Raw genomic sequence first — 25,417 nt, 5'->3', positions numbered from 1 at the left:
TAAAAACAGCTTCATTTACATCTTCATAATTTTGCATGCTGCAAACTGGGTCCCATTTCCTCAAACAGTTTTGAGAATCAAAACGTGGTTAAAACACTAGGCTGGGATACCATATTTTAAAGAGTTTTTTTTTTTTTTTTTTTTTTTAATGCCTCGATCTACACTATTAAGCACTTCCACTTTTTCCACTATGCTTAAGGATTTCCTCTTAGACATTATACAGTTATTTGCACACCAGCTAAAACAAAATTGATTTAGAGAAAACTTGTACCTACTGTGTAAACAGAGACAGGTGAAATTTAGCGAAAGTGTGGATGACTCGTTTCTGTGAAACAACAGGTGGATATTCGGGATAAAGGAAAATCAAGAGCTAATGTCCATGTTGGGAATATGCCTTAATCTTTGCCAATGGCTGTGGACACAGATAGCAGTTCACCAGTGTGACTTCTTGGTACAGTAGAGGCAGTTGTATAGGTTTTACAGGCACCACTAAATTGTCGAATTTTTTAGCTCTTAATCCTTTTATCTCTTAATTTGTGCTTTCTACAGCATCAGCTTTATTGCCTAAAGGCCAGAGGTGTGAACAATGCATACACAGGTCTCTCAAAATCAGTCTGTTATACAGAAACTATTTTCAATGTAATGACCAGGGAGAATTAAAAAAAAAATTGCTATATGTTCGTTAAAGAGAGGTCCAACTGTATAGGGATCATTGGCTATACATAATGTATTCACTCTCCCTCTGCTATCTGTCCAGTTAATAGAGCCCATGTAGCGTCTGAAACTATCACAGCAGCCTTTCCTGAAATTAAATCTCATGCCTTTACCTTTAACAACTGCAACCTTTTTTTATCATTCCTCAGGTAAGGACTGCATGACCACTTTCTGCCTATAATTCCTATACTGAAAATCCTACGTGTCATCTATTTTGTGGATAATTATCAACGCGCTACAATATTTTATCCCTAGTATTTTCTCTAATAAGCATCAGTTTTATTTAAAAATTTTGTTCCCCATTATAAATTTCCTTTCTACTTGCTAATCAATAAGGGACAAACTGAAATCACTCATAAGACATTCACATTTGTTTGCCCATTCCATTTGCATGTAGAGGCTCTCATCGCATTCTTCACAATCTTCTGGTCAATAACACACAGACTCCCACTCTCATATTATCTTTGCATTCAACTTATTAATCTGTTAAATTTTTATCGTTATTCATCTTTCTGTTGTTACTTGTATGCTAATGTTTAATTATATATGTGAACCCCTGGCCACAATTATTTGGGCTGTGATGGGTAATACTTCTGCATAGCCTTTACATAAAAAAGAAATAGCAATAAAGGATTTATTTAATAATACACACACGCATGCATGCATGAACATTTTTTATCTTTGTTAAAACGAGTATAAAGTGCATAAAGGGATAATAGTCATATCAATTGTGGGATAGAGAAACCTTACAACCTTAGTCACAGTATTCAAACATACTACAGTGATAGTGACTTTAGTATGTCTGAATGGCAATTCTAGTTTTGTGCATTTACTAAAACAACATTTCTATATAAATAAATTTTGGGGTCGCACAACCATCTTTGTTACAACTGGTGGACTCTGTTAAAACTGCCAGATTAATAATAAAAAGGAAAAAGCATTAGAAGATAAATATATGTTCATCTTACCAGTGTTGTTAAGGATGGAGTATGACTAGGTGGCATATATGGAGTGGAAGGAATGGAAGGATTTATCCCCAGTGAAACCTCCGATGACTGCTGGGCTGTAGAAACAGGTGGCAAATGACTTCCAGTGGATGTAAGCTCAGCAAGTTTCTGTTGCAAACTACTAAGGTCAGGAACATGAGGACGTGGTGGTATTTGATGCTGGGTATTGGTACTGCTACTACCACCACTGCTGAAAGACAAAACAAAAGAACTGTATAAATCAGAATGATGATAATTTAAAATGAGCTTCTTGATTAAAAATATATTTTGTTACAAATACAACAGAGATTATTGGAAATAATTCTGAAATTGTACAAAGGTGGAGAGAATATTTTATGGAACTACCAAATTTCATATGAGGATCCAGTAAAAACACTGGAGGATGGGGGGGGGGGGGGGAAACAAGGCATCTATAAACTAAAAACGACCATAAGATATTTAAAATATCGTAACCAAAGCAATTTGACTCCATATATAAAAGACAACTTCTGGAGGCTATCTGGCAGCTGTCTGGGTGAGAAAATCAGTTATTAATTAACTAAATCGGTAACTATTCGAGAAACTTGTACTACGTTTTTCTGTAACAAATTTTTGACAAAAACAAAGGTCATAGCGTTATCACCTGATTTACCCCCTGTTACAGCTTTCTCTTTCCTAAGGTGAAAAACCTCAATGAGTACAGATTTACAAGGAGTTTGAAGGAGATAAAGTTCATCACATATACCAATAAATATATGTTTATTATAAAATTAGTTGCATTACTTTATGATGCATCATACATATTCTATAACGTGGATACATAACAAAAACAAATTAGTCTGTGCAACTTGCATATATAAATATATTAATATTAAATATATTTGTTTAATATTTAGGGTAGAGTTCAATCTAACCCATGTCATTTTTATTTTAGTAGGATTCAACACCTATTAAATGTAATAACTTTTTTTTTTTTTTAAGTAATTTTGCAAGCAAGGTATTCATTTTAGCTTCCCAAAATTCTACAATTTTAAAGACTATAGCTCTGATTGGGTCTTCATCACTAGAATGTTAATTATTACGAACTAACCTGATAAATTAAGTTTTATAAAAAAAATTTGGTTGCTTACAACATTTTAACAGTAACAGAAAGCTACAACAACTAAACCAGATAAAAACAGATGTCCCTCCACAAAGAGGGTGACTAGCTACCAGACATAATATCACTTACCATTACTGACCTAAATTAGGAACAGACTGGTGAAAATTATAAAATTGCTGTTTCAACAGTAATTTTATTACTATATTAAAGAGAATCAAAATATTGCTCAATGAATGTTATACTAGCAGGCATTTGCTCAATATGGCTACCTAAACTAACATGCTGCAACCTTAGATAATTTTATTTTTTATTTTTATTTTATTAATAACAAGATACACAACAGGTAACCATTAACAGTGTATCCGAGAGCAGAACAATGAGCAGAGGTGATAACAATAATAAGAAATCCAACAGAAAGATAAACCATTGATATAGATTAAAACATTAATTAAAATTATATGTACAAAAGAAGTATGTTTGTTTGTTTGTAGGCTTTACGGCGCAAGAGCAGCAAAGGCCATAATGTGCCTAACTATAGTGATGTTAAATACATAGTTCTGTCTGTATAGATATTATTCAAGTTTATATTGCATTGTACAGTTTTATCTGTTTGAGGAAATCAAAAATTTTGGTCACATGTGGCGTGTCTACTAGGTGGTCAGAAATGCTGAAAGAGGTGTTCGTCATGGAAAATGAGGTAAACATAGTTTGTTGCTCAGTATTGTATTTGGGGCAGTCAATAAGTAGATGTTGGACAGTGAGCTGAGTGTTGCACTGTGTGCACTGCGGGGGATCAGTGGCTGCAAGCAAATAAAGATGGGTCAGGTGCGTGTGTCCTATCCGTAATCGGGCTAATACGACTTCTTCATGTCGGTTCTCCAGTATGCTAGAGCTCCAAGGTTTTAGATCTTTTTTTATACCGAGTAGCTTATCGTTGCCTTGGTTCTGCCAGATGTGTCGCCATTGTTCAAGACATCGCTTCCTTATAATGTACTTGTAGTCAGATGCAGGTGTAGTAAATTATTGATCTATAGGATCAGTAGCAGTTTTAGCAGCTAGGTCGGCCTGTTCGTTTCCAGATATTCCCAAGTGACCAGGGATCCAACAAAAGAGAACTTGTTGCTTCTTCTGGTTTAACTTAGTCAGAGTATTCCAGATCTGTATGAGTAAGGGGTTATCATGATTTTTATTCCACTGTATAGCTTGGATGGCACTAATGAAGTCGGTATAAATAACATGTAGTATGCTCTGTTGGGACATGGTGTGTTTTCCCCAGGCTGTGAATGAAAGAACACACAGTGGTATATGATACATCCAAGGTGGGATTATATGAGAGGCAGTAGGCTATATCTTACTAAGGTCAATTTTCCAGTCAAAAAGAAGTATGCATTAAGTTAAGTTACATTACCGGTAAAACAAATATTAAATAAATTAATTAAAGGGGAAAAAAAAATAATTAAAAAAAAAGTAACAAACTACATAAATAAATGAGCGCTAGTCACTTTTCAGTTCAAGAGAACAGGCATGCTTGTGGATGGAGTTCATCAGTGATTGAGAATTTTCAAAAAACGTCAACCACTTTTTATCTACCATTCTGTCAAAAAATATCTACCACTACTAGCCATATCTGTGGAATATATGGCTAAATTCAGAAACTTGATTAATTAGGTTGGGTTATTTATTTAGTCACACTCAATACGCGAAATGTGACCAGTCCGTTTTGGAATGGTAATAACAGGCAGACTGTCAGTATTACTGGTGTATACTTCAAGTGTGTACTTAACTGCAAACTCTTTGGGCATTCATTAATAATATTTTGCAACTTTTTAGTACATATATGTGTACAGCACCTAATGTTTTTACCATGTTCATCCATCTGTATGTCGGTCACATGTGGTGGATCAATTTTTGCCTTCCCCTACTTCATTAAAATCTAACCAATAGACATCTGGCAATTCTTATTCATTTTTTCCTACATATGTACAAAACACATATGTACATCACATATTAAAACACTGAATATTGTTTATTGCCATGCACTGGAGGAATGAATACAAAATGTGGCAGATGTGCAGAAACAAAACAAAATATTTGTGTTTTTCACATAAGTCATTGCTCTTTTAAGTAATCAGTTTATAATACATAAATCACAAATTATTGCTACAGTTGGATCTCTCTTTAACAAACTAACTAGCAAATTTTCTTTAACAAACATATAGCAAATTTTCTATTTAGTGAATTTTTTTGATTTCCCCTTGGTCATTACATTGAAAATAGTTTTCATATAACACAGAAAATTTCTATACGATGAACTGATTTCGAGAGATCATGGTACACCTTGTTCACACCACTGGCCTTTAGGCAACAGAGATGACGCTGTAGAAAGTACGAATTAAGAGCTAAAACATTCCACAATTTAGTGGTGCCTGTAAAACTTATACAACCATCTTTACTGTATTGAGAAGTCGTGCTGGTCAACTGCTATCGACATGTCCACAGCCATTGGCAAAGATTGAGGCATATTCCCAATACGGACATTGGCTCTGGTCAGCCTGTATTCTACTGTTAGCACCCTATTACAGAATTAGGAGAGAGCGATTTTCCTTTATTCCAGAAATTCATCTGTTTTGCAGAAACGAGTCACCCACAACTTCACTAAATTTCACCAGTCTCTGTTTACACAGTAGGTTCCTAAATCAGTTTCGTTTTAGCTGCTCTGCAAGTAACCTTACAAGGTCTAAGAGGAAATCCTAGAGTATAGTGGAAAAAGTGGAAGTGCATATTAGTGTACATAGAGGCACATTGAGGAAAAAAGAAATCACTTTAAAATTTGGTATCCCTTCCACTAGTGTCAACCATTCTGAAAAACCATGTTTCGATTCTCAAACAGTACCCAGTTGGAAGTGTGCGAAATGAAGCCTGTATGACAGGGTTACCAAATCTAGAATTCGAAGGTTAGGACTAAATAAGAAAAAAGTACGACATTTTTAGTTTTAAAAAAGAGGTGAGGTGAGGACATTTTAAAAATATTTACTACTAAAAAATGACAATACATATTTTTGTTGCCTCCAATCATTTTCAGTAAGTTTAGATTACATAGAAAGTAATTTTTCAAAGAAAAATTACTTTTAAAAATTAAAGCAAAGAAAATGTTTTACAATTCATTTTCAAATTATAAGTAACCAACAAAATACTATTCACAGTATTTGTTTTCATTTTATTTCTAACATTGCTCCACTGATTACCAATTAATGAAAATATATGCTCTACATTCCCATTGTGGGCAAAAATATAAAATGGATATTGAGCAATTTTTAAAAGCTCAGAACATACCCTGGAACTCTTGCATTGATTAAAATATTCAGCCCACTTTCTATGGGCTAACAAGTTTTCCCAACTGTCATAATTCTTTTTCTCAGAAACAAATTCCTTAAAATTCATAAATTGGTCAAATAATCTAGAGGAATACCTCGCACAGGACAGTTTCGAACAGCGTAGGTTTCGCTATAGCGCGGTTTACAAATTGAAAAAAGATTAACTGCATTATGCACCAATGCATTTGATAAGTATGTATATATTATAATTTATACCGGGGTGCGGAAAGGTCAGAGAATGACCACCGCATATCCCCGGAGCAATATGGCCTTAGTTGCTAATGCTCCTAAAAAAAAAAACCAAACAACATAATGCCAGCACGTAGGCCAATGCATCATGGATTCAAGGCCACACCGATTGTTGTAGTAACTCCCATTATATACGGACTCTGCTAGCTTTGATAGATTAGTAAACACTCTAGATTCCGAGCAGCGAGGTCGCTGATTATGCGTAAGCTGTACAAATATTTTTCGCTGTGTATTTTTATTAAAGATTACTTTTTAAAAACATTACACCTTTATACGCAAATATGAGTGAAAAGAAGAAATGTAATGCCACTGAGTGTTCTTCTAGATCCAAACATTGAGCGATGTATGAAAGTAAGGCAGGCGTTGCAAAATGACATTCGATGTTATAAAGAGATGTATGCTGATAAAAAGAAGAAAAAAAACTGTGCAAACTAAGCTGATCAGTTATTTTTCAAAATAAAAATACAGTACATACTTCACTTATATTCTTTTGGTTCTTATATTCTTTATACTGCAATAAAAATCATTTATACTGTATTTACTACTATTTTTCATTTTTATCATTTTAGTTTCTTTTTTTTGCAAGAATTGTGTGTACATCAATTTATAGTAAACAAACACCTATATATTTTTGCAACTCGATCCATATAATCAAATTGTCGGAACGCATTACATTGAAATACACACTAATAATACCTCAATCAGCGGTATTTTTTTGGCATGAATTAACCGCGCTATGCAAGGTATTCCCGTACTATTATCAATATTCCATTAGACAAATGATGATAGTACAGTCCACTTGGGCAATTTTGGGATAATACAATCCAATTAATGCAACCAGTGCATTGTTTTTATTTAATCTGTTGTATTGACCGAAGGTGCAATGCACAGAATATTTAATGAAAATTTCATTTTATGATGAGAATTTTTTTAAATTACAAAAACTAGGACGCGTGTGAAATACGCAAGGACATCCAAGGATGCCCTAAAACCTAGGATATGCCCTCAGAAACGAGGACATCTGGTAACTCTACTGTATGAAGATGTAGATGAAGTTGTTTTTAAGAGAGTGAAGTTGATTGAGAACTTAACATGCCAATATCAGGACCATTAATAAAAGATTGTTGTTATTTGGTTTTTTTTTTAGAAGCATTAGCAACTAAGGCCATATTGCTCCGGAGATATGCAGTAGTCATTCCCTGACCTTTCCGCATCCTCCATATTTGGTGGCTCACGGGCTTGAACTGCAGTCTAATCAAGAAGCGTGTGCTACGCACTGCTGTTCCTGCCCACCTGGCTACAGAGGTGCCAATTAATAAAAGAAAATACTAAGGAGTACACATCTTTTCTTGGGGCATAAAATATTCCAAGCCAGTTCTAGTTGGCGGAACAAATTGAAAAAGTGCCAGGGCTTACTCTAAAAAGTTATTTCTGGTGAAAGTAGAATTGTAATCGAAGAAGACTGTACCCATTGGAAAGAAAAGCTTTTGTGAAAAAATTATGGAGGACTACAGAGCCCAAGGACACATTCAACACTGATGAAACAGGTCTATTTTTTAAATGTTTGCCAAAAAGACACTGACTTTTAAAGGGGATAAATGTTTAGGTGGTAAAAATAGTAAGGAGAGAATTACAATCTTGGTTAGAAAAAATATGGCTGGTAATAAAAAACTGAAGCTTTTGGTAATAGGCAAAAGTAAATAACCCCAATGTTTAAAAGGAGTAGAGTCCTTAGAGTTGGACGACAACTAAAACAAAAAATCTTTGAGGACAAGTGGATTTTAAATTTCAACAGAAAGATCGAAAACTGCCCTGCCCACCTTCACTTAGTAATTGTGAAACTTACAAGTGTGATGCTTGATTTTTTTTTCTCCGAAAAAAAAAAAAAAAATAAATAAACTGCAGCCAACGAACCAGGGCATTATCAAGAATTTGAAAATGCACTACCAGAGGTGCATATGAAAAAAATTGAAAAAGATGGTGCTGACAGAGGAATGGATGATGTTACCACAAGAACTTATCAACAACATTGTTCTAAGTATGGAAACTCACATTCAGTGCAAAGCCTGCATCAACATTACAGGTGGCCATATCTCCTACTGAGGACCACCTATTCCCTTTGTTCCATCTATGGCAGTGATGCATCTGTATCATGGCAGCCAGTGCTATGTTGCCATTTTTGTATAAAGTCCATCTGTACCGTTTTGTTTCCGTCATTGTTTCCTTCATCATTTCTGTACCTCACGAGGTTCCTTTGGTAAGGTTTTCCCATATCCAGACCACTCCTATGAGAAGCTACAGGTGAAAACCTGACTGGTCCTTAAGTTTTGCACACCAGTGTAAGTAAAAATATTTTAAGAAATAATCAAATACTTTTACACATACAATGTTTACCGATATATATGTGTGTGAGACAATATTCATACGTTCACTATGTTAGTTCCTTGGAAATGAACAAAAAAACAGTGCTCATTGCTTATTGGCCCCACCCGTAGTGCAAGTGCATTTTGTAAAATGTGGGAACGAAGGTCAAAATCTGTGGTCCTCATTAGATTCTAATAGGACAGGTGCTGGTCATGCATTTAATAAAAAAATTATTGGCATTTAAATTATTAATAATCATGCAAATGCACACAAACACATAATCGAATTTCAGATATAAAAATTAGTTGTAGTGCAGGTCATCAATTTGCCACATGCAGTGAGTTGTGACCGTGTTGGACAACACAAATCTAGAAAAACAAATAAATATATATTATAATAAGTTAATGCAATATATATATATATATACATACAGGGTGTTTCAAAAGTAATGGTCAATAACTGAAAGGCGAACTGTACAGACTACAATATGCAAAAAAAAGCCTAGTAAACATGGGTCCTTAAGTGAATCGTTTTCGAGATATTGCACATTTCTAGTTGGGATCCACCACTGACTTGTTTGTTTAGGTTATGTTATGCACTCATTCTCTCCCTTTCTCCTCTCTCAATGCTCTGAGACATAGCAGACATACTTGTCAAAGGATAGTCAACATGGAAAGAGTCAACATATACAGCAATGAAGAATATGTGGACATACACTTCATGTATGGTAAAGCTAACGGCAGTGCACTCTAGGCTGCACATTTCTGCCAAGAAGCATTTTCCCGCCGAACAGGCACACATTCATCAGGGTACATCAACACCTTAGAGAATATGGAGTATGAGCAGGTAGGCCCAGAAGCATAACACCTGATGTTAAGGAAAGGGTGTTAGAAAGAATAAAACAAAATCCAGGAATTTCGACAAGGAGGGTTGCTCTGCAAGAGCGTGTACTGAGTCATAGCAGCATGTAGTGAATTTTACATTGCCGATTACTGTATCCTTACCATATCCAGCATGTACAAGGTCTCAGCAATAAAGACTACCCTCCCAGAAAGAACTTCTGCCAGTGGATGCACCAACAGTGTGTCCAGAACCCCCAATTTTTGAACAACATTTTGTTCACTGATGAAGCTGGGTTTACTCGTGATGGTATTTTTGATTTTCATAACTATCATGTTTGGTCCGAAGAAAATCCTAATGCAATTCACAAGTCACAACATCAGCAACATTTCTCATTGAATCTCTGGGCAGGACTACTAGGAGACCATCTAATTGGACCACACTAACAGGCTAACAGGAGAGCTGTAGCTTCAGTTCCTGCAGAATGTTCTTCCAGACCTCCTTGATGATGATAATGTTTCACTTCAGCAATGCCAGAACATGTGGTTTATTCATGATGGTGCACTGGCGCATTTTGCTCAAGTTGTGACTCGGTATCTAACTAGAAGGTATGGTCAACGGTGGATAGGCAGAGGTGGGCCTGTAATGTAGCCTCCCAGATCATCAGACTTAAATCCTATGAATTTTTGTATCTAGGGTCATGTACTTGTAGCTTGGGGTCATGTAGCTTGGTGTACACTTCTGACATTAACACAGTTGAGGAATTGCAGCGTCGGGTTGAATGAGCCTTTCAGCAAATCAGAAATGACCCAGGAGAGGATTCACAACTCAATGCAGAGAAGACTAAAAAGCTGTGTACGGATGCAAGGATAGCATTTTGAACACCTTTTATACAACAAAAAGTGTTTATGTAGCATCTGTAAAATCCTGTGGTGTTGAAACCAAAAATTAAAAATGTATTATCTTATGTTTAATAAAACCACCCTTAGCAAAGGATTCACAGCTTTTTGCTAAACTAGTGCGCCAATAGTCAATGGCAGATCTTAATAGAAATGTGCATTATCTTGGAAATGGTTCATTTGCGGCCCCCCAATGTTCACTGGGACTTTTTTGCTTATTTTAGTTTGTACTCTTCACCTTTAAATTAATGACCATAATTTTTGAAACACCCTGTATATATGAAATATCAAATCCCTAAATATTCCTAGGTAGGTGTAAATATTTATTGCCTGCCCCTCACAAACATGCAAAGCCTGAAACCTTGAGCTACTAAAATTCCAATAAAATATCTGAAATGATTACAACTTCTACAGTGCAGTAATCCTTCCATTTATTAACTATTCTAATCTCCAAGTCCTTCTTTGTTATAAGGCACTATCATAAATAGGCTTTTTTATTTTTATTAATTTTTAAAACTGATATTCTCAATAATTCTAAAGGAAAATCTAACCTTAACTCTTGTCCAGCTACATAACGATTATCTAAAACTGCTTGAGATGGAGCATGACTTGAATTTTCTGTAGTAGTATTTGCATTATCAATAGCTTGTAATGGTACAGATGTAACTTGGAAAGCCTGTCCACCAGATGAGATAGCTTTGCTTACAACAGAAGATCCACTGTCAGCCTGGTATTTAAGTAAGAAATAATAATAAATTCAAGCCATAATAAGCAAGAAAGCAACAAAAAATCTTCAGTATATGAAACATGAAGGTAATTTATAACCTGAATTTAAATTTGGGCTTCAAAGTTAATAATTAATACAGACAAATCTAAATTGATAAGTTTATCTCTGAGAATTAAACAGATGCAACTTAACTACCAACAGACTTAAAAAAAAAAAAAAAAAAAATTGATATTTAAACTAGATTTGCAAAAGTCCACTCACTAGAAAGGAGTATATGCAAACCATACAAAATGTCGGAAAACGAGTTCCAGGTTTTAAAAAAGCGAAGGGGGGGGGGGGATAACACCCTAACTAAGACTAACCATAACGAACTAGGCATGTCAATCACTACTACTCACAACGATCAATGGGAAGGAGTACCCATTTATAAATTTTAACCAAAAAAGTTGGGTAAGTTTAGAAATAAAAGTACCGGTTTTAAAATCTGAAGGACCACCTAATTTTTTTTGTCAAAATCTAGCACCTTTCCACACAACAAAGGTCAGATATGGATTCTCCACAAGTTTGTCTCTGTGAACCACAAATAAACAGCATCTTTGAGGGATGGCTCATTAGCTGTTCTCATAGTTTTTCTTTTTTCTTTTTGTACCATCTGAATCAAGTTTCAACGAAAACCTTTAAAACTTTTTCCTTGTTGTTTTTAATGTCTGTTATGGTTGATTCGACAACCTCATAAAATTTTGCTAACAATGACCCTTTGAAAGTCTGTTTAAAATCTCAATCTTCGATTCAATTATTAAAAAATTTCTGCTTCCTTTTAAAAGAAGAAGAAAACTGCAGTACGGTAAAATAAAACTCTGTTCAGAATATTTTTACTTTGCATCTCCCTGCGCGTATCATGTGAGTTGTAATTTCTGCGTTCGTTTTCAAATTGATGTTTATCTTTTTTTTTACTTAGTACCGTATGTATATTAATTAAGCTATGTATGTAAGCTAAAATTTATTTTTATTTTGCTAACCTGTGGATAATATTCTTCAGATTTTCACATCATTTAATTCTGTTAATTGGTAAGGAAAAAAAATTTGTGCTTAACATCTTCATTTTTATAGCCTGTGGATAATATTCTTCCAATTTTTACTTATTAGAATTGCTGTTTAATAGAATCAAAATTTATTTCACAAACCTTATCACAATAACTGGCACTTATTGCACCAGCCATAAAATAAATGCTGGCTCATTCGGATTATTGCCGTTTTGAATTACTGACGTTTCGATTTTCAATGCTCTACTGTACATATTGTTTTGGTGCGCTGCATAAATTAGGGAATACTTTATGTTGCTCTGCTATTTATTAAAGGTTGAAAATTACTGCTCTCTCTAATCCAGTTGCCGCCTAGAGTTATCAATAGGTTTGGTCCAGTGGACTATTTAGTGTCTGATCCACAAAAACCATTTCAGAGCTTTAACACCAATATATATAAGGAATAATGAATCTTGCCATTACGACTATCATAACATAAAAATAAATCACTTGTACTGTATGACAGATGAGAAGAGGGATACTGGAGCTTTGCTCTGAGACTAAACACGTGTTTCACCACTTCCAGACTACATTAAGCAGAGTGGTAGTATTGCACTGGGTGATAAGAGTCATCTACCATACAGTACTGCCTGGTGACACAGAGGGGCAGAATTCCACTGTGTGATGCAGGCACCACCACATCACACAGAATTGGGAGACGACACCCAAGTGTGAACCAACATAATCTCTTGATTATGTTGGTTCACATTTGGGTGTCACCTCCAGTATATTAGGTGCTGTGTTTTGCCTCAACTCTTCAAAGGTAAGAGACCTTGTTATGATTCATTCTGTGTATTACAAAGGGTACTAAGAAAGTTTTGCAATATGACGCAACAATGAATCACAGGAAGCTGCTTGTTGCTGCATGTTGAGACATGTTCATACGTGCATAGTAGCCGCCGCGCCAAGTCGATGGGCTCAGTTATTCATTAGTAGTGAGAGTGTAAAGTGCTTGCGATGGCATCGTGGTCACGAAATGAGATAAGGACAGTTTTGCAGTATAATTTCGTGCGTGGTTTAACCATAGACCAGTGCTTAGAAGAAATGACTCTTGTACTAGATGATGATTGTCCACATCGTACAACGATATTCAGGTGGTATAGAGAATTCCAAAGGGGAAATTTCACTCTGGAGCATTCTGAGAGGCCGGGAAGGCCACGAACGTCAGTTACGGAGGAAGACGTTACTGCTGTGAGGAAAATGCTTGACGAAAACAGGCGAGTGACCTACCAATAGATAGAGGATACTTTGGGCCTAAATGCACCAGCAATTCGTTCGATTCTGCAAGATCATTTGCACGTGAAGAAACTTTGTTCTCTCTGGGTGCTGCATCAACTGACTGAAGAGCAGATGACACGACGTGTGACTTGGTGCCGGGAGATGTTAAAAAAGTTTGATAAGGGACAATCTCGGTATGTGAACAACATCGTGACAGGTGACAAGACTTGGCTGTACTATTACGATCTGCAGACCAAGGCTCAAAACAAGGTTTGGGTCTTTGATGATGACGACACACCCGTAATTGTCAGAAAATCCGGATCTGTAAAGAAGAAAATGATAGCTGTATTTTTCAAATCGAGTGGAATTGTCGAACGTGTTGTTTTGGACACGCAGAAGACAGTCACAGCTAAGTGGTATACTGAACAATGCCTGCCTAAAGTCATTGGATCTATGAAGAACCTGCGGCCAAAGTCAAGAACGGACACCTGGTACCTCCATCACGATAATGCTGCAGCTCACCGCGCCAAAGCCTGCACCGAATATTTGACCACGACAGGACTGAAACTTCTCGAGCACCCTCCCTACAGTCCAGACCTTGCTCCCTGCGACTTTGCACTGTTCCCGCATGTGAAAATGAAGCTAAAAGGGAGGCGGTTTTCCAGTGATGAGGACCTTCTACGGGCTTGGGACAACGAGTGTGCTTTACTCCCTAGTGAAACTTGGCAGAACTGGTTTAAAGATTGGTTTCGGAGGATGGAGAGGTGTATTGAATGTAGAGGAAATTACTTTGAAAAAATTAAATAAACAAAGCTGTATTGCAAAACTTTCCTAGTACCCTTTGTATTAGTGGCAAACCTAACAAAAGTTTATAAAGCTGCAACACTAGATTTTTTTAAGTATCTGAAATGATATGCAATTTGAAGTATCTATATTGTATACATAAAAATAAAATACTGAAGAAACATTACCTGTGTTAACTGAGGCTGCTGACATTGGGTTTTCATAGTTCGAACTGGGGAGCCATGAACTGAATGCGAGTGTTCATGCTCTCTTTCAGCTTTTGAAGATGGGAGAGCAATGCCTTCTTGACTATCAAGACTATGTCTCTATTAATAAAGTTAAAATTAAAAATCAATATATGTGAAATCAATATAATAACACTCTATTCATATAATAATGCCTAATCCAATGTTAGCAGAGGCAAAGCTATAACACAAAATACATATAAACTTTATTTTATTACCTAGTGACTTAGGAAGCTGATACACTTTTTCACTCATATTTAGTGAATTAATAAGAGCTTTCATTTTTAAATTCAGGAAACATAACAATCTCAATTCTGATATGAAGAATTCATAGTAAAAGCATTCTAGTAATTATTACCTGAACAAACAACAGTTTTTCCACTAGTAATTTTCTTCACTACTATCAAAAGTTTAAAGTCAGATCAAACAACTAATTCTAAAGAAAAATAGAAAAAAGTTTAAAAATTTATTCCAAAAGTACTCAAAAATCACATTTATAATTTACATTGCATTTGGCAATGATATCTGTGATGGACACAAATGGCATTTTGTTTAGGCCAATAACCAAAGGTTACTGAATAGTAACCTTTGGTTATTGGCCTACACAAAACATACTTCTTTATTCGTAATTACCCTCGTTCAGAGCAAAATGCATATAATTCTCTTGCGAACGCTGTATCAAGTACTTGAATTCCTTACATTAAGCAAAAGCAATATGTAGAACATTCTAGTTTTCTTCAAAAATAACTTCTATAGTCGTCACTATGCAAACCTTCTGGGGATTAGGGACATAGTAAAAGTAATACACTGGTGTGCAAAACTTAAGGACCAGTCAGGTTTTCACTTGTAGCTTCTCATAGGAGTGGCCTTAATATGGGAAAAGCATACCAAAGGAACCTCGTGAGATACAGAAATGATGAAGGAAACAACACCGACACAACAGAAACAAAATGGTACAGAGGAACTTTAATCAAAAATGGCAACAGCACTGGCTGCCATGATACAGATGCATCACTGCAAAAGATGGAACAAAGGGAAGAGGTGGTTCTCAGTAGGAGATATGGCAACCCCTAATGTCGATGCAGGCTTTGCACCGAATGTGAGTGTCCATACTTAGAACAATGTTGGTAATAAGTTCTTGCGGTAACATCATCAATTCCTCTGTTAGCACCATCTTCAGGTGGTGAACATTTTCTGGTGGGTGTGGATGTGCCGCTAGGCGTTATTGTTATTTGGTTTTTAGGAGCATTAGCAACTAAGGCCATATTGCTCCGGGATATGCGGTGGTCATTCCCTGAATGACCTTTCCGCATCCTCCGTATTTGGTGGTGACGGGCTCGAACCCCGGTCTAATCAAGAAGCGTGTGCTACGCACTGCTGCTCCTTCCCACCTGGCTACGGAGGCGCCGTGTGCCGCTAGGCGTCACCCCAGAGCATCCCATATGTGTTCGATGGGATTTAGATCGGTGGAACAGGCAGGTCAATCCATACGAACAATGTCCTCACTTTCCAAAAGCATATCAAGAGCTGCAGTGCGATGGGGTGTGGCATTATCATCCATAAACACAAACTCAGGGGAAATGGCACCTCGGAACAGACGCACATGGGGAATTACCTCAGTACAATAGCTTGCACTGGTTACAGTACCGCCTTCCGGTATCCTGAGTTCTGTATGTCCATCCAAGATAACGCCTCCCCAGACAAGAACACCTCGACTGCCATATAAATCCCTGTATATGAAACCAGTCGAACGTCTGTAACAATCGTGCTCACCATTCAGTAATTTGCAAATAACTGCTGAACTGCTGCTTTTATCTGTTTATGCGAGCCATCTCATCACGATTCAAATTTTTGCATGTGCACGAGCTTTCTACTGAATGGCCACGGTTATGCAAATTGCCACGGGCCATTTTGTTTGATTTTGTGGTTGTAACCTTTAGAAATAGTGTTGGTCCTTAAGTTTTGCACACCAGTGTAGTAATAGTAATTGTGGCATGTGATGCAAAAAAGCAAGCGTATGAGCTTATGTAGCATCAGCCAAAAAAAAAAAAAAAAATCACACAACCACTCACTCTAAATGTTTGTCCAGTTCCTCCTTGAATTTCCTTAACCTATCAACTTCCATGACAGATGCAAGTTTCTTCAAGCAATTAACCACCTGCTAGCTAAATGCAAATTTCTGCACATCTATTCTACAACTGTCTTTGAATTTATGCCCCCTTAGGCTTGTAATCTGAGCAAGTGGAAGAATCCCATCAGAATTCAGCATGCTCAACCTATTAAAGGCCTATTTACCTCAATCAGATCACCTCACAGGTGTCTAGTCTCCAGCTGCTGCAATTTACAGAACTTAAGCCTCTCTTGGTAAGAGGATCTTTTCATTCCCCTCACCAATCTTGTTGCCCTTCTCTATACATGATCAAGGAAATCTACATTCTTCCTAAAATAAAGCTTCCAGACCTGTACGCAGTACTCAAGGCATGGCCTGACCATTGCCTTATACAAAGGGACAATCACCTCCTTTTCGCTGCTAGCAAAATTCCTGGATATCGTTGACAAAACCCCATGACCTGCTCTTGCAGCCTGTCTGCATTCCTCCTGGGTTACTTCTACCCATATACAGTACTTTAGATTTGTAAATGTTAAACTTCAGTTGCCACTTCTCAACCCATCTACCCAAATATTCTAGATCCTGTTGCAGTAGCACACTATCATTACTGTTATTAACAACCCTGCCAGTCTTTGTATTATCTGCAAACTTCGATACTAAGCCTGATATACCTTCACCAATATCATTGATAAATATACAAAACAACAATGGGCCCAACATTGAACCCTGTGGGACTCCACTAATAACATTAGTCCACAAAGAGCAGCATCCACTGATTACCACCCTCTGTCTTCTCCCACTCAACCACTCTTTTATCCATTGTACAAATTTACCCTTAATACCATTCTGCTCCAATTTGTACAGTATTCTTCCATGTGCAACAGTAGTAGTAGTAGTAGCAGCAGCAGTGGCATGTGATACAAGAAAGCAAGTGTATGAACTTATGCAGCATCAGCCAAAAAAAAAAAAAAAATCACACCATTCCCTCCAAATGCCTGTCCAGTTCCTCCTTAAATTTATTCAACCTATCAACTTCCACAACGACAGATGGAAGTTCGTTCAAGCAATTAACCACCCGCTGGCTAAAGGCAAATTTCCGCACGTCTGTTCTACATCTGTCTTTTCTTAATTTGAATTTATGGCCCCTTAGGTTCGTAATCTGAACAAGCGGAAGGATACCATCAGAATTCAGCATGCTGAACCCATTCAAGGCCTTATACACCTCAATCAGATCACCGCGCAGGTGCCTAGTTTCCAGCCACTGCAATTTGCAGAACTTAAGCCTCTCTTGGTAAGAGGATCCCTTCATTTCCCTCACCAATCTTGTTGCCCTTCTCTGTACATGCTCAAGTAAATCTACATCCTTTCTAAAATGAGGCCTCCAGACCTGTACGCAGTACTCAAGGCGTGGCCTGACCATTGCCTTATACAGAGGGATAATCACCTCATTTCCCCTGCTAGCAAAATTCCTACATATCATTGACAAAACCCCATGACCTGCCCTGGCAGCCTGTCTGCATTGCTCAGAAAACTTCATATCTGACTGAACAATTACTCCCAGGTCTTTCATTTTCTACCACCTTAAGTGTAGTACAACGCAGTTGGTACGTTTCTCTGGGGTTACTTCTACCCATATGCAGTACTTTGCATTTGTCAAGGTTAAACTTCAGTTGCCACTTCTTAGCCCATCTCCCCAAATTATCTAGATCCTGTTGCAGTAGCACACTGCCATTACTGTCATTAACAACCCTGCCAACCTTTGTATCATCTGCAAACTTCGACATTAAGCCTGATATATACCTTCATCAATATCATTGATAAATATACAAAACAACAGTGGACCTAACACCGAACCCTGTGGGACACCACTAATAGCATTAGTCCATGAAGAACAGCACCCATTGATTACCACCCTCTGTCTTCTCCCACTTAACCATCCTTTTATCCATTATAGCAACTTACCCTTAATACCATTCTGCTCCAATTTGTACAATAGTCTTCCATGCGCAACAGTGTCAAAAGCTTTCCTGAAATCCAAATATATGATTTCAAAATTATTTTTTGCATCCAGTTCCTTTGTAATCACATCATAATATCCTATCAAATTTGTCAGACAAGACTTTCCCTTAACAAACCCATGCTGTGTCTGAATTATTGCTGCAGTCTTGTCTAGATGATCCTGCAATGGATCTTTAAACAGTGATTCTATTATTTTACCCAGAACAGAAGTTAAACTAATTGGTCTGTAATTACTCGTGTCACCCTTTGAACTCCCTTTGTGAATTGGGGATACATTTGCACATCTCCAGTTCATGGGAACCTCTCCTGAGTTCAAGGATGCTCTCATAATTATGTCTAAGCATTTGCTTAGTTCCTTTGCCACCTCCTTTAATATAACTGGATAGATCCCATCCACCCTAGGTGCCTTTCTTATGTTTAACTTCAACAATTTCTCCTCCACTTTGCCCTCAGTAATTATTATAAAATCATGAAGCACCCTGCTACAATTTGATATCCTTCTGGCATTTTCCTTCCTTAATAACTCCTAATGTGTGAATGTAGTTGCAAAATACTCATTCAGTTTATTTACTATCTGAGCAGGATCATCAACAGTCAAACCATCGATATTAAGTGGTCCAATCTGATTCATCCCCTTCCTTTTAGAGTTTATATAAATAAAGAAATCCTTGCTGTTTTTCTTAGAATCTGTTGCCAAAGATTTCTCATAATCTGCCTTCGGTTGCATAATCTCCTTTGTGACTTGATTACAGACTAGCTTATATTTTCCAGATAATTTATATGCATCCCATGCATTTTCCTTCTCTGTCACGAGTCTCATTAGTTCACTTGACAACCATTTAGACCTAAACCTGAATAATATTTCTTAATAGGTATGAAATGTCTAGTAGATTCCATGATTAATTCCTTGAATGCTTCCCACTTAGAATTTGCTGTTGGTAACAATATCATCATCAATGTTAATAACATGAAATCAAAATTTCTTTCATTGGGCTATTTATTCTATTCACCTAATATTTGAGTTTTTTAACAAGCATTAAACAGTTTCAAAAAAAAAAAAAAAAAAAAAATTATATATATATATATACATACTATCATTGAATTATATTAAATAAAGTTAAATTATAATGAAATGAAATGAATAAATAAATAAATAATTAATTATTTATTTTATTATAATTTAACTTTTGTCAACATTTAATATAATTCAATAGTAATGGCTCGATATGCTAATTTAGCAACGCCTGTGCCGCCATCTATTTTCCTTTTTTCTTCTATATAAGCTGATTCAGCTTACAGTATGTCAGTGGTTGGCTCTGCTCTAGAGTGCTCTCTGTTCTATATTTTATTTTTCGCTGCATAAGGACCACCGCCGTGCAAATCCTCTGCATTGGTGGATCAATCGGAGGAGGGAGGGTGAATTGGTACTTCGATCTTTTCACCATGGCGACGATTTGTATAGCGATTGAAATGCAGCGATTCCATGACCATTATTGGCTTCGTGGTCCTCTGTCGATATGGGGCATGATGGTCAGTCTATTTTATTTTAATTTATTTTGATTTTGTTATCGTCTGGTAGTTCCTTTAACCCTCTTTTGGTGATATTTCACGTCTTTCGGAACTGGTACCTCTCGGGGGGGGGGGGGGGGTACCGCTAAATTAATAAATAATTGGCATTAGTCTAAATTATGTATAGTTTTAATTGGATTTAAAGTTCGAAATTATACAAGGGTTTATGGGCTACTATTTATATCTATTCTTTCTTTTCGTTGGATTGTTTATTTGGGTTATTTTTATGTTAATTTTCGCTCTACAGTTTTTGCCATACTACTGGCTTATGTTTTATTTTATTTAATTTAAAATATTGGATATATATATATACACCCTGTATATATATATATATATATACAGGGTGATTCACTACCAGTGCGACAAACTTGCTGGAGGTGTAGGGGGCACAAAGACGAATCGGAATCACATAGCATTGTAGGGTCCGAAATGCCTTCGCCATGCGGTAGAGGACGTTGAACGGGAGGTCGTGTGAACAGCGATCCCGCTGGAAGTCAGCATTTGCGAACCAGTTCCTGAGGCAGTAGGATGGACGAGTATTCAAACGTTGAACTGGCCGACATGCACCTCGCGTATGGAGCTGAGGACCATAACAGGCACACTGCTCTGCGCTTGTACCAGGAACGTTCCTGCACAGGTGTGCTCCTCATCATACAATTTTCGCACGTAACAGAAGGTTACGTGAGACTAGTTGTTTCACGAGAGGTACCGTGAATCGAGAGTGAATGACGAGGACCCTAGACAATGAGGAGAATGTCCTACGTCTTGCAGAAGGCAATCCGAGTACGAGTACTCGAGCGATAGGTCAACGATTGGGTATTTCCCAATCCACTGAATGGAGGATACTGCCAACAAATATATATGAGTTGATACAATGTGCAACGCGTTAAAATTATTGGAGGTTGCAGATTATAAACTCCGGAGGACTTTTGCTACTTGGTTTCTTCAACAGTAACGGTTCGCAAATGCTGACTTCCAGTGGGATCGCTGTTCACGCGACCTCCCGTTCAACGTCCTCTACCACATGACGAAGGCATTTCAGACCCTGCAATGCTATGTGATTCCGATTCGTCTTTGTACCCCATATACCTCCTGCAAGTTTGTCGCACTGGTAGTGAATCACCCTGTATACACCAACAGTACAGGGTGTCCCAAAAAGGTGTAACCAATTTTATGTTTGTAATAAATGTAATTTTAATGATAGAAACACAAAACCTGTGCTAAATGTGAGAAAAACAGTTGAAGTTTTACTGACATTCAACACGTGCACCACTTGTCACACGAACAATATCTAATCAGTAATAAAGTTCATCCCATGTTTTTTCAAGGATGTCACGCTTAATCATGGTAATTGCATTTGTAATCCTGTGCTTTAAGTCTGCAACAGGGGTCTTGTAGACTGTGTCTTTGATGAATCCCAATAAGAAGAAATCATGGGAGGATAAATCAGGTGAACATGTTGGCCATGCAATGGGACCATCACAGCCAATCCAATGGCCAGGAAACTTGTCATCAAGAGACCTCCTCACAATTAAAGCTCAATGTGGCACTCCATCCTGTTGGAAAATAACCCTATTTGGCAGTTCATCCAATTGAGGATATACGAAGCTCAAGCATGTCCTGGTAATTATCCGCTCTCACAGTCGCTTCTTGAAAGAAAAAGGGTCCAATAACACAATCAACAATGATGCCACACTAAACGTTCACCTTTGGGCTATCTCGCTGATACTCCTGTACGCAGTGTGGGTTTTCAGTCCCCTAAATTCTGACATTTCGCTTATTCACCTTTCCCGAAACATGAAATGTGCACTTGTCCATGAAACAAATCTGTGTCATTACATGTTCATCTTGTTCCATTTTCTCCAGCATGTTTGTATTGCTCATTTAAAATTGGTTACACCTTTTTGTTCGTGTGACAAATGGTGCACATGTTGAATGTCAGTAAAACTGTTTTTCTCAAATTTAGCACAGGTTTTGTGTTTCTATCATTAAAATTACATTTTGTTACAAACATTTAAAATTGGTTACATCTTTTTGGGACACTCTGTATATTACCATTCATATTTTATCCACAGACAGAATAACTAAATACTTATCAAAAAAACAAATTCCACTGAGTACCTATCTGAGAATTCTTGTCTAAAATTTCAAATGTTTAACTATATTATACAGTGGATTCTGGCTATTTGGGCCACCGGTTAATTGGGGCAGCCATTTATTTGGGACAAATCTTAAAAAACAGAACCCAATCGAAAAAAATAGCCAGGGTTTACTTTGCTTAACTAGCACAACATGACGTTTAATCGGGGAAAGAGACCGCAGCACTGGAGATTACCTTACGATTGTCTCCGACCATACCACATAGTTCGTTCAGATTTCCGGAGGTCACAACCATAAAACAATAAAAACAATTAGCAGTCACCTGTTTATTGGGCTTTTATGTTGGTGCAATCTATCATAAATGGATAGTAAGCTCGATCTTATTGAATTTGCGATAATACCGACAGCAGGAATTCTGTGAGTTATTATGGTGAAATGTGTTTACACCTCCATGGAATCTTCAATCGTATAAAAAAATTAATTTTCAGAATCTTCTCTTCATTCCTATTTTTAAAGCTTCGTAACTTGTTACTCCATTCTCACTTGCATGTATCGTGTTACTTGCAATTTGTGTGTGCTGCGTTCTTTGTTATTGATTGCTTATCTTTTTACTGTTTTAAATTTTAATCTCCACCCACAAATGTCAGTGAACAGAAATGTCAACTAGTTTTTTTTTTTTTTTTTGTTAGTTGTTGGCGCATCGGCTTCCATGGCCATAATGCACCTCCCAAAGTTTTTGCACTACTCTGATCCAAGCCTGAGGCAGAATTTGAACCCACGACCTTTGGGTTGCCAGGCAGGTACTTTACCCACCCGGCTAGCCTAGTCGGCTAACTAGTTAGTATGTAGATATTACAGTATGTATTAATATTCTTCCGATTTTCACGTATCATTTAATTTTTTTAATTGGTAAGGTAATAAAGAGTAAATTTGTGCTTAATATATCTTTACTTTTATAGCTTGTGGATAATATTCCTCCTATTTTCACTAATTAGAATCGCTGTTTAATAGAATTAAAATTTAATTCATAAACGTGATCACAATGACTGGTGCTTACTGCACATCATATAGCGAAGGGTACTTTACTATGGTAAGTCCATCGTAACGTGATTTGATTGTACAGTGAACCAATTGTAAAGCGGGAGTCCATTGTATTTTTAACTATTTACGTGAAACTTTGGATAATTGGGGCAGCCGCTTAATCGGGCCAAAATGCACTAGTCCCGATGTGTCCCAAATAACCGGAATTGACTGTAGTTTAAATATTAACATCCTTCTCCCATGCTAATTTGTCTTTACTCCATTTATAAACAAAATCTCTCCAACTTTTTTTAAGTTATACATGCTATCACATTAACATATAGACATTACATATAAAGTGTTTACATCAACAATAGCATTAGCATTAGCATTAGCATTAGTAGAGGCATATGATGCAAGAAAGCAAGCTTATTCAGCATCAGCCAAAATAAAAGAAAAAAAAAAAAAACAACCACTACTCCCATTTCACCCCTCAATTCGTTCGAAATACCTGTCCAGCTGAGCCTTAAATTTGTTTAGGCTATCAACTTCAACAACAAGCGATGGAAGTCTATTCCACAAACCAACTGCCCGCTGGCTAAAGGCGAATTTCCGCACATCTATCCGACATCCGTCCTTCCTCAATTTGAATTTATGCCCTCTCAGGTGATTATTCTGAGCAAGAGGAAGAATTCCATCGGCATTGAGCATGCTCAAGCCATTCAAAGCCTTGTACACCTCTATCAGATCACCTCGGCGATGCCTAGTCTCCAGGCTCTGTAATTTGCAAAACTTAAGCCTTTCTTCGTAAGAGCAACCCTTTGTTCCATTCACTAATCTTGTTGCCCTTCTCTGTACTCGTTCCAGCAGCTCTACATCCTTCTTGAAATGAGGCCTCCAGACCTGTATACAGTACTCAAGGTGTGGCCTGACCAATGCCTTATACAAGGGAATAATCACATCCCTGTCCCTGCTAGAAAAATTGCTGTATATCATTGACAAGACACCATGAGCTACTCTTGCAGCTCGTCTGCACTGCTCAGAGAACTTCATATCTGCCTGCACAATTACCCCCAGGTCCTTTTCATTCTCTACCACTGTCAGCGTAGTACCACAGAGTTGATACGTTGATCTGGGGTTACTGTTTCCCATATGTAGTACTTTACATTTGTCAATGTTAAACTTCATTTGCCACCTCTCAGCCCATCTGCTCAACCTTTCCAGATCCTGTTGCAGCAGCATAGTATCAGTAGTGTCCTTAACAACCCTGCCAACCTTTGTATCGTCTGCAAACTTGGACATTAAGCCTGATACACCATCATCAATATCATTTATAAATACAGAAAACAACAATGGACCCAACACTGAACCCTGAGGAACTCCACTAATAACATTAGTCCACGTTGAGCAGTGTCCATTGATTACCACTCTCTGTCTTCTGCCACTCAACCATCCCTTTATCCATAGCAGCAATTTGCCTCGAATGCCACACTTCTCCAATTTGTGCAGCAGTCTTCCATGCGCAACAGTATCAAAAGCCTTTCTAAGATCCAAATATATAATATCAAAGTTATTCCCTGCATCCAGTTCTTTTGTGACTACATCATAGTATCCAATCAAATTGGTCAGACAAGACCTGCCCTTAACAAACCCATGCTGTGTCTGAGCTATAACTGAATTCTTGTCCAGATGATCCTGCAGTGCTTCTTTAACCAGTGCCTCCATTAATTTTCCTGGAACCGAAGTTAAACTAACAGGTCTATAATTACTTGTGTCAGCCTTTGATCCTCCTTTGTGAATTGGGGTTACATTTGCACATCTCCAGTCCATGGGTACCTCCCCTGAGTCCAAAGAAGCTCTCATAATTATGGCTAGGGGTTTGCTTACTTCCTTTGCTGCCTCCTTTAATATAACTGGATAGATCCCATCCACCCCGGGTGCCTTTTTTATGTTTATCCTCAACAATTTCTCCTCCACTTTCCTCTCAGTTATTAGAAAATCATCTAGCTCACTGCC

General features: G+C 37.3%; 1 protein-coding gene across 1 annotated transcript in view; it reads right to left on the bottom strand.

Moving 5' to 3' along the window:
• The window catches only part of LOC150090085 (uncharacterized), a 460,543-nt gene that overhangs the window by 114,829 nt on the left and 320,297 nt on the right, over positions 1 to 25,417 (bottom strand). The window contains exons 14-16 of the mRNA XM_090389755.1: positions 14,527 to 14,664; positions 11,080 to 11,255; positions 1,683 to 1,911 (exon numbers count right to left, since the gene is read on the bottom strand). Coding sequence (XP_090245881.1) covers positions 1,683 to 1,911; positions 11,080 to 11,255; positions 14,527 to 14,664 — 543 coding nt within the window. The remainder of the gene's footprint in view (positions 1 to 1,682; positions 1,912 to 11,079; positions 11,256 to 14,526; positions 14,665 to 25,417) is intronic.

This window comes from Mastigoproctus giganteus, chromosome 2 (assembly GCF_048544385.1).
Source record: "Mastigoproctus giganteus isolate SK-2022 chromosome 2, ASM4854438v1, whole genome shotgun sequence".
NCBI lineage: Eukaryota > Metazoa > Arthropoda > Arachnida > Uropygi > Thelyphonidae > Mastigoproctus > Mastigoproctus giganteus.
Note: the sequence above shows the minus strand (reverse complement) of the source record. Positions and strands in the feature narration are given on the sequence as shown.